Source organism: Peromyscus californicus, unplaced genomic scaffold, assembly GCF_007827085.1.
Source record: "Peromyscus californicus insignis strain IS unplaced genomic scaffold, ASM782708v3 Scaffold_14__1_contigs__length_90479793_seg_2, whole genome shotgun sequence".
In the NCBI taxonomy this organism is placed as follows: Eukaryota; Metazoa; Chordata; class Mammalia; order Rodentia; family Cricetidae; genus Peromyscus; species Peromyscus californicus.
Window position 1 is genome coordinate 58,468,572 of NW_026294436.1, and position 10,989 is coordinate 58,479,560.

The following is a 10,989-nucleotide window of genomic DNA, read 5'->3' on the forward strand; positions in this document are numbered from 1 at the left end:
TCCTTCAGTTTTAAAATACATGTTTGTTACAAGTGCTGAGTTATATCTACTATGACACAATGATTTTAAAATTTTGTTAAGTAAATATCTGAGGTTTTTTTCTATCTGAATTTTCTGTAATTTCAGATTCTTTTCATCCTGACTCCACATTGCAGAGAGGCTTTTGCCCACTGTCTATGCTGTATTGAACATCAACGAGACTGACAGTACGCCTATACCTTTTCAGTTTTGAAAATGGAAGAATGTGGATGTTGCAAGCAGTATATGCAGGTGAACTTGATAGTGATTTTGAGAGCACATGGGCAGGTGATCTAAGACAGGAAGACAGACTCTGATGTCATCCATAGACTTGGCTTGGGGGGCTTCTTCCCTCCTCAGCAGGAAACTGCATCTCCAGGTTTAGAGAGATGTCCCTCTATGCTTCATTTCTCATTTGAAGAAGAGAAGTTCACCTTTCGTCTAAGGACTTAATTTCCAAACCGTCTCTCCTGATACATCTTTTGTCTAAATCTTTATTCTGGTGGCATCCTTGGAATTTATCTTCCAAGATCACAAGCCAGGAGATGCTCATCTGTTTTCCCATCCTCTAAGTATCAGAAACTCATAAGGATTTGTGATTATCTATTTTGAGGGAGCAAATGTTGCTTTATGCTTTGTCCTGGACCAATTTAGTACAGATCAGAGGTGACCAAGGAGGACAAACAGGTAAATCAAGAAAGGAAATTTCTTAACTAACCTGTATAACATACTCACTCTTTGACATAGATCAAAATATTTCACATAATAAAAAGACACTTTAATCCCAGCACTCGGGAGGCAGAGGCAGGTGGATCTCTGTAAGTTAGAGGCCAGCCTGGCCTACAGAGTGAGATCCAGGACAGACACCAAAACTACCCAGAGAAACCCTGCCTTGAAAAACCAAAAAGAAAAAGAAAAGAAAAGAAAAGAAAAGAAAGAAAGAAAGAAAGAAAGAAAGAAAGAAAGAAAGAAAGAAAGAAAGAAAGGAAGAAAGAAAGAAAGAGAAACTTTTAGAAAGAGTATAATTTGGGGACCACTAACTATTAGAATCTTCACCCAATTTCCTAAGTTACTTCTGGAATAGAATATGAATGACCATGAAAGCTAAAGAAATAAAACAGAAATGGCAGACACAGATCTAAAATTAACTGGGAATTTATATATGACAATCAGCACACCAAAGTAGTGAGAGATCTGGGTGCCCAGTGATGGAGCATGAAAGAAAATTCAGCCTGGCACTGGGTGGGAAATGACTTCTGAGCCTCTGAGCCTAGATGATCACTACATGGAAAATGAGTGGCAGTGTCTGAGACTAGGGAGACTCTAGAAACCACCTTGTCAAATCCCTTCTCATACAGGAAAAACAGAATCTCAAAGATTAGGCAGTTGCCTGGCCCAGTCCATCACTCACTAAGAAGCAGCTTGGACTTCCATCTCTCTGCTCTGTCCATGGCCCTCCCAAGCTTGGGCTATGTCAAGGACAATGACATAGTAGAGAACTCTGTAGAGCAATGTGTCTTGATTGTGTATATTGGCAACACTGTGGTCTGAAAGGCTTTATACTGAAATAAGCCTTGGGCAGGAAGCAGAGAAAGTTTCCCATAAAATCACCCAGGAGTTTCCAGTAGGGACTTTCCCCTGCCTGAATTCCAGAAGAAATCTCTTCTGCATTCACCACACCTATATACATGAACCCATGTGGCAGGAATGTAGTCATCCCTTACCATATTAAATGAGGAAAATATTGGGGAGGAGGATGAGGAAGTTCACATAATATATCTGTATGTCTACCTTTTAAAAAAGCTGGAGCAATTACTATGTATATTTCACTAACACTTCTTGAGGAAATAAAAATTCCAGGCCTATCAGTCTTTACAAATTACACTCAAAGCTTTTCTTACAATGTCAGTAGGTGTAGAGTCTGGGCAAACTTAAGCCATCTGCTCTCATACGCTATCATAAGCTCCAGTCCAGCACTGACAGCATGGACCCTGTCCCTTAGAGTTTTCCTTAAGTCCCAACTCATTGTCTGCATGAGCATGGGCAGGAGCTGAGTTAGACATGATAACTATCTTCATTCCTATTTTAGAAATTAAACACTTGACTCATAAATATATAAGCAGAGTTTCTGATATCATAAACCTAGGAAGTAAAAGAATAAAGATTTTGATCCATGTCATAATGTGTAGTTTGGCCCTAATAATGGATATCTTTGCAGGAAAGAAACTTAATCCAATTCACACTCTGAGGCAGACCTAGGCCTTCAATGAATGATTTGGTAACAAAATGAAAGAGATAAAACACAAACCTATTTCCTTTACCCAAGAACTGATTAGGTCCTACACCAGTATTTCTCAACCTTCCTAATGCTCCAACACTTTAATACAGTTCCTCATGTTGTGATGAACCCCAACCATAAAATTATTTTCATTGCTACTTCATAACTATTATTTTGCCACTGTTATGAATAGTAATGTAAGTATCTGATATGCAGGATATGTTTTCATTGTTACAAATGACCCAAAGGGATCATGACCCACAGGTTGAGAACCACTGTGCAGGATTATAAACAGTGTTTATCTTTTACTGGATTTCTCAAAAGTCATTTGCTTTGTTCCTCTATGAAGATATGATACAAGTTGCAACTGTAAGATTGGTTAATCTGATATTTCTGAATTGATCAAATATGAATCCTGTTGTTCAAATCTTAAATGGTCTTATAATAAAAACCTGGAGCAAGATATTGGGGTGAAAGCTGAAAGATCAGAGAGGCAGAGCAGCCAGCCACTAGTTCTTACCTCTACAAAATCCTCAGCCGAAAGAGAGTGAGTTCCTGTTTCCTCACACCTTATGTACCTTTCTCTGCCCAGACATCACTTCCTGGTATCAAAGGTGTATGTGCTTCCAGTACAGGGATTAAAGGTGTGCAACACCACTGCCTGGCTCTGTTTCCAGTGTGGCCTTGAACTCACAGACATCCAAATGGATCTCTATCTCCCGAGTGATAGGATTAAGGGTGTGTGGCACTGTCTGGCTTCTATGTCTAATCTAGTGGCTGGCTCTGTCCTCTGATCCTCAAGGCAAGCTTTATTTGGTTACAAAGTATATCACTACAGAACTTGCCATGCCTTGGAGTCATCTCAGCTTTTATCAAGAGTCAAAGCTCCTAGCAATCAAAGGCAGAACACAAAACCTTGCCAACCTCACCAGTATCCTACCATGTCTTCTATGCTACCTCCTTCTTATAATGACCAGGAAAGGTTATTTTAAATTTGTGCCCTCATGGGTCTTTCTTCTAGATGAAAACAAACTCTAAAGGTACCATGCCACATGATTCCACACTTGCTTTATTCAAATTGTGCTTCTCTTTTACAAATACAAATTAAACCAGTGTTTATTGAGCATTTACTATTACATGTTATTTAACCAGCTGCAGATGGTTTAATGAAGCATTTATGCAAATCCTGAGGCACAGACTTTTGTATAGATAATGTGAGTTACCTTTGACAGTTGAGAAACTATTGAGGACTGTGGAAAACTACTGTTAAGAATTCTCTCTCCAGCAATGGCATCAGTTCCTTTATGTGCCTAGGTTAGGGGTTAAGTTTCAAGGTTTGTTGCATTTTCCTGTCTTCTGAATTTTCAAGAGTAGTTTGAACTGTTCCTGGGTGGAGAACAATAACACCGTGTCCACAGCAAACAGAATCGCCACCAGCAATGGGACAACTAACTGTAGCCAAAGGTACTTGGTTTTGTAAACTAGAATGAAACATAGAAACAGCATTTATACAATTCAGATTAGAAACTGAAAAGGGGGGCTCAGAGATACATCTTCTTTAAGAGGGACACAAGCATGATTCTCCACCCTTAGCCTGATGGGGTATTCAGGAACAGAGAGAAAACACTCAGGATACTAGGTTCCACAGTCTGCTCTCTGGATCACTGCAGAGGGATAAATGTTTCCCAATGATCCCTATCTAGCTATTCTTCTAATCAGTGAAAGCCATGGAAACATGATGCCAGTAGTTGATGATTTGAAAGTACAAAAGAACACAGCATGGAACCAGGAGCAATTAAACATCAGTGCTGGGGATAGTGTGAAGGTGTTGCTCTGATTGATTGATAAACACAATGCTGATTGGCCAATAGCCAGGCAGGAAGTATAGTATAGGTGGGGTAAACAGAGAAGAGAATTCTGGGAAGAGGAAGGCTAAGTCAGGAGTCATCAGACAGAGGAAGCATGATGTGAAAGTACCAATAAGCCACAAGCCATGTGGCAACTTACAGATTGATAGAAATGGGTTAATTTAAGATATAAGAACTAGATAGCAAGAAGCCTAAGCCATTAGGCCAAACAGTTTAAATAAAATAATCATCTATGTGTTTATTTGGGTCTGAGTGGCTGCAGGCCTGGGTGGGACTGGAGATAACTCCAGCAACACATCAGAAGTATAATTCAAACTTTGGCCAACTTGTTTTTTTTATAGATAATTATGAACATGCCAAGAAAAAGCAAAATTTCCTCCTTTAAAGGCAAGCATTTCAAAGTTCCCCTCTTATATGACATTTGGTAAGAGTGGCTTGTCTTATGAGCCATAGAGGCAGCCCACCTGCCTGCCCTCAGCGGGCTCACTCTCATCCTCCAGGACCACACAGCTCCAGGACCTCCAGTGAGCACACACAGCTCACTGAGGGATTGGTTTCCTTCCCCGTCATCCTCAGCTAATATGGACTCTCCAAGCTCTTTGTATCCTTGCTTCCTTCAGCTTCCCAAACCACTTCCAATCTCATAGATACAAACTCTCTTCTTAGGAGCAAGAGATAATTTTTAAATGCTAATTGTAGCACAGGACTTGACAGCTTATAATGCCATTTGACAAAACTATCTCATTGATCTTCATAAAATTTCATTTTGTGCATAGGTATTACCATCAGCATTTAACAAAAAGGACTCTACTATGGTGATATGCTCTGGGTCTCCTTCTTCCAAGACAGTCACAGATGCCCTTGTACTAACTTTAAACACTGGCTCATATGGTCACTTTCTCTTCCCATGCTATGGACTATTTTGTTCTATATCAACTTACCTTTTGTTACAGTAATTCTGAGTTTCTCAGATGTGTAGTTCAGTCGGCGAAGATAGCCAGTGCAGTAATAGGTGCCGCTGTCATTAAGTTTGGCATTTCTAATGGAGATTTTGGGGGTCTCATAAGTATACTTGAAAGCAAGGTCATCCTTATAGTAGATCACCTTACGGAGAGTCCAGTTATTCCAGCCATGGCATCTGATGTCAAAGGACTCATTGTATAATACCATATCAGCAGAAGTCTGAAGGAGCAGCCAATCTGAAGAATATTCATTACATTATGGTTAATATAGACTTAACAATTGATAAGCATCCTGAGGAAGGGGATGGGGAGAAAGGAGCAGAGAGACAGATCGAAAGACAGGTAAAGCGCATCCATGAAATCCATGTCTTGGTTCATAAGATCAATTAAAAAATAAAGACAAAATAATACATATAATCGGAAATCTATGCCAGTGAATCTTTTCTCCCTTTGAAAAGTCAACCAGGAACCATAAAGTGTCTTGTACTCTATTGCTGAGTCCACATGTGGAAAGAACAAAGACCAGAATTCCCTTCAGATTTTTCTAGCTGGATCTAGTTAAAAGGAAGCAGACAGACATACTCCTCCAAAAATATTTGAACTTAGGGGGATTTTTTTGTCCCTCTTTCTTCACAGAGGCTTCTCAGTTATGTTGTTAATTATAGTAGGCCAAAATATTTCCTTAAAATATGCACATGAATCTTAAGTATTATTTTAATTTTTATTTTCTGTCATCTTCCCTATATAGATCTGTGTATGAAGATACAGGACTGTATCTGGTTCTGTTTTGTCAGTAGTACCTAACACAGTTTTTAGGAGTTTGTAGATACTCAGTGATAGTTTGTCAATCATGATTCAGCAAGTTCAAAGAATCATGTTCTATGGTTAACGCCATTTTTAACAATTGTAAAACATTCATAAATGGGGGGTTTTGAATGAGAACGTATCTTACTTGTGCAAGCATATTGTATTTAAGAAAAAAACCTTTGAGGACTTCTCTAAAGTCTACTACCAGGAAATAAATGACTAGTCTGCATGGTTTAGTTTATACTTGGAATTGGTTTATAGATGTTAAAACCTATCTTTTCACTCGAGAAAAGATAGGTTTTATATATATATATATATATATATATATATATATATATTTTATATATTATATAAAATATAATGTGTAATTTTCCCATTTGAAAGATAGTTTGCTCATTCAACATTTACTGATACCTAGATATGTTGTATTAAGTTTTGACAGTAAAAGAGTAATAAATAAACAATATTTGTTGTAACAAAATAAACAATAGAATTGTTTTTAGTAGCAGAAAAGGACATGAAAAAAATGTAGAGGTATCGTTCATGGCTCACAGATTGTTCAAAGAAAATCTTTACTCAAACATTATGATCCAAGTATACATACACAGCTCTTTGCAGTGTCCATATGCCTATCATGCCATTTGATCACAAAATGCGTGTCTACATCCAGGTAAAATAGAAGAAACAGAGCAGAGAAATAATATTGATCACTGAATAGACTACTGAGAGAGAGGATGTAAGGAGAGGTGCTGAAGAAAAGACACTGAGATGTCTTGAGTGAGAAGCCTTAAATCTCTTAGAATAAACTACATTCCTGCCATCTTCTAGTGCAGTAGTTCTCAACCTGTGGGTCATGACCCCTCTGGTGGTCAGATGACCCTTTCACAAGGGTTGCCTCAGACCATTGGAAAACACAGATATTTACACTGTGATTCATCACAGTAGCAAAATTTTATGGTTGGGGGTTACCACAACATGAGGAACTATATTAAAGGGTTGCAACATTAGGAAGGTTGTGAACCACTGTTCTAGTGGGTCCTTCTTCATGTGAAAGATATATATTCCCATATGCCTAGAACATACCTCTCGTCACTTCCAAGTACACAGGTTTACTCTTGTAAAATCCTTGGTTCTGACATATATATTTTCCACTGTCTTGAATAGTGGCACTCACAATGTCCCAATGTGAAGTTGTCACAGTAGAGATGATGCCATTGTGGAACCATTTAGTAGAGTTCTCTTGAAGATTGTTCCCATTGCATATAAGAGTCACTTTCTCTCCTGTAAATATTCTACTCCACGGTGGGTTCAATGTCACAACAGATTTCTGAGTGGCTTAAAGAAAGTGAAATTGTGAAAATAAAGAAATTGTAAGTCATTGAAAGTTATCCAGTCTCAAAAGTCCAAACATGTCAACAGTCAAACAATGGTTCACCTTGCTAGTAACAACACTCAGACATGATGTCTAGAAAACCAATAAAGAATGAAGTAGACAGTGATATGGTCTCAGAGAGCAGCCAGTCCAGGCATGAAGATAGGGTTCATACACAAGAAGTTTGGAAGCAAGCAAAGTCATTTATTATATGATGTCATAACCTACTCTAATCCTCTGAACTTGAATATCAGTACCCATAAATATAAATTGCAATCTTTTTTAGGTAGAGATAATACTTGACACAACCGATCATTGCTTATCATAATGGTTGGTATATAGTCAGTGCTAGCTAAATAATTGTTAAATGGCTGAATGTAGTAGAAATAAAGGAAAAATGTTAAAACCTCCGTTTCATTAAAACATATCAGGAACAACTTTCAACCATTTCAGATTATATCAAGTATTGGTATATTTTAGTATACAATGTAAATAAATTACATTAATTAAAATAAAAACATATAATAGCCTTGACAAACTATGAATTCTAAATTTTTAAACTATTTAATTGTAAATATATGCAGTGAGAAATGTTTGCAATTTTCCAGGTTTCATGAAAAGCACCAAGAGCATGTCAGCCTTGGATGACTTTCAGGAGATTTAAGGAGATGTGGTGAAAATTTAAACAGAAACTAAAGAGCAGCTTGTGGTGATGACACAGTGTGATATAGTCAAGGAACATTATATTCAGACCCAAGGGACTTAGGATAGAACCAAGTTTTCGTTGGTTGTGCAACCTCCAGTGAGTAATGTTGTAATCTGAATTACAGGAGTCTCAATTATAAAATACCAATAATGATAGTAATATGAAAGTTGGATGAGTATATGTTAAAGGCCTAGAAAAGAGGCTGACATCAGAGCAGACATGGCTGTTGGCTTTAGCAGAAGAGGAGGCAACTTGAGAGGGGAAAATGGTATGTGGGAAACTCTAGGGCTGGGAATAAATGATGGGGAAGAGGTGGATCTAGAAAGCAGACTTTCTGGGAAGAGCAAAATTCAGAGCTATAAAAAAACAAGACGGATACAGACAAACAGAGGAAGAGAGAAATGTCCAGCTATACTGAGGGAATAAGGACAAACAACTCACCCGTCAGCATGACACTCAGAGCTGCAAAATCAATAAAGGATAAGTTAGCATCTATCTCCAGTTTTCCAGGATGCAAGAAGATTGTGATCTGTGTGGGAATGAGACCCACATCCATGAAGTTTTAATGATCAGTGGGGAGAAGGAACTGCATTCTTTCCTTATCCTCCTCTATTGGTATCTGTCTTGTACTCTAAAAGATGTCAGAGGACTGACAAGATCCAAGCAATTAGCCTGGTTTCCCACTGAGTGATGCTCAGGCCCGTTTCCTCTGCTCCTCTCTACTGCATAGTGTCGGGAAATGCCCCCATGGTTTGCATAAGTGCTGCAAAGTCACCAAAATAACATCGATGTCCCCATCCTGATGCTCTCTAGATGAATTTTGGTCCCTCGGGGTGGAAAGTAATGTGAATCTGTACTTACAGATAAACAGCAGTGGTAGCCACAGCTGGGCAGACCCTCCATTGGCAGGAGCCATCGCCTCTGTGCCGTCAGGTGCTAACTGTGCCGGAGAGCTCTATGTCTTCAGAAATAGGCTTGAAACCAAAAAGGAGAAGGAAATGTTTTCTGCATCGTATCTGGTTAACTCATCAGCTATGCCTGGGCTTGGCTTTCTCCAGAGATAATAATAGGGTTGTGCCAAATTGGGCAATTTTATAGTCACCCATTTGTTCTCATTGTACCTTCAGCTGTACACCTAGAATCCGGTGTGTGAGCACCATGGGTCTAAGCAGAGCCACAGGCTTCCTTGAGGTGCCATTCAGTGCACAAGTATTTGGTTTGCAACTTAGAAACATGGGTATAAAGGACTGCAGAATAAAATGAGTACTTACAGAATCCCTTGGTAAGTGCCAGTCACTGGGTTAAATATAACTGATACTGTTCACACACACACACAAAATATGAGTTAAATATTACTGTCTAAATTAATTAGATTTTATTACAATCTATGTTTTATTGATGGGAAAATAGAAAGGTTAGGTAATCTGTATTATCGTACCACCTATTAAATGGAAAATTTGGGGTTTAAACATGTAAAAATGTAACCCTGAAATCAATCTCTCAGCCTCTATGATGTTCTATCTAAGAACACTCCAGATCATGGAGAACAATAGGTGAAATGCTTTGAGGTTCCTGTCAATTACAGATCCTCTCTTACTTAATCTCTTACTCATTTGCTTAGTCTGAGAGTCACCATCTGATTCACTGCAATCTATTATCTGATTGGTTCTTTGGAGATAGTCTCAGAGGCTCTTCCTCTGCTGGGTCCTGATATGGTTCACGACAAGGGAGGTAGATGTGAACCCTCACTTAGGGGGCTAGGGCATCTTAATTTTAGTTACATCTCAGCTTCAGTTAACTTACATTTTATGATCACTGAACATGAACAAGGTTTCTCCTTTAAATGAGCACTAATTCTTTTTTTTTTCCATTTAAGGCCGCTCTGATTAATTCACTGGTTTCTTTCAGTTCAGATTAAGATCCGATACTACTGATGATCCTGGAGATGATGATAAAAATGAATATATATATTTCCAGCTACAAAGTTTTTTCTATTTGCCAATGCTCTAGAATAGGTGGGAACCATATGCTTAAGCACATCTTGCTCTTGGATGGTGGATACCAAGTCAGTGTAGAGCAGTGTGTGTTGATCCCCATCTTTCCAGGGCAAAACAGAAGGACTCTGCAACTGAATCTACCTTGTCCTGTATCCATGAGTCTGTTTTCCCATAGCACCCATTAATAAATTGATATAGATTCATATAAAAAAAAGCACATCTCACAGTTGAAGTGGTTGGGACACTATGTATCATGCTGTACTCGTCCTCCAAGATGATTGAAGTCTACTGAATTAAACATGTAATTGTGCTGCATAGTTATCTTTCCAAAATTCCAGCTTTCCATGGAATTAGGGAATATAGTCTGATATTGAACATGATTCGAGAACATGCAGTCATGTACTGTTTTACTGAAAGAGCTTTAATAGAGCAGTTAGTGCATTTTTTTATTTAATTTTTTTATTTAAAAAATTTTAAATTATTTGATCGTATCTGTACACATACCCTGAAACTAATTCCAGAGTTTCTCTCCATGTTCCTTCCCAACTCCCTGTCTTCTTTGACTTTTAGTTTTTGAAAACTGCATGTTGTTGGTATTTACAGAACAGAGGTCAAATACCCATAATGACTATGTAGTTGGGCTCTACTTATAAACTAGGAACAGTGATATCTAGACCAATGGCTTCATTATACGATCTAATAAGAAATCTTGTATATAAAACATATTGCACAGCTACTAGCATGTGAAATATGTTTAATAAAAGTATAATCTTCCCTTTATTAGTATTATTTGCTAAATAATTGTAATGGAAATATTTATTTGGGCTGGGTTAAGGCAATAGGAAATCTATATAAGATACTTGATTCAATAACTGGTATCTCATGGCAGTGAACTTTGAGCAATCTCAATTCTCTCTAGAGTTTTGAGAAAAAAGCAGGATCAGGAAGACAGTTTCGTTTGGAGAGAAACCAAGTAGGAAT

The 10,989-nt window shown here is 38.1% G+C and overlaps 1 protein-coding gene across 1 annotated transcript; it reads right to left on the bottom strand.

Moving 5' to 3' along the window:
* Nucleotides 1–3,625: 3,625 nt before the first annotated feature.
* Nucleotides 3,626–8,927, bottom strand: LOC128109321 (high affinity immunoglobulin epsilon receptor subunit alpha-like). The gene is made up of 5 exons (XM_052736518.1): nucleotides 8,873–8,927; nucleotides 8,453–8,473; nucleotides 7,017–7,268; nucleotides 5,106–5,363; nucleotides 3,626–3,777 (listed from the first exon to the last, which is right to left on the bottom strand). The coding sequence occupies exons 1-5, from the start codon at nucleotides 8,925–8,927 to the stop codon at nucleotides 3,626–3,628; spliced, it is 738 nt and encodes a 245-aa protein (XP_052592478.1).
* Nucleotides 8,928–10,989: the final 2,062 nt, after the last annotated feature.

Excerpts from the sequence above, each read along its gene's own strand:
- LOC128109321 (XM_052736518.1), bottom strand. The coding sequence starts at position 8,927 with ATGGCTCCTGCCAATGGAGGGTCTGCCCAGCTGTGGCTACCACTGCTG. Across the intron at positions 5,364-7,016 it reads GTACTTGGAAGTGACGAGAG|ATTGGCTGCTCCTTCAGACT; the intron begins GTATGTTCTAGG and ends AATATTCTTCAG. Across the intron at positions 3,778-5,105 it reads CAGAATTACTGTAACAAAAG|TTTACAAAACCAAGTACCTT; the intron begins GTAAGTTGATAT and ends GTTTCATTCTAG.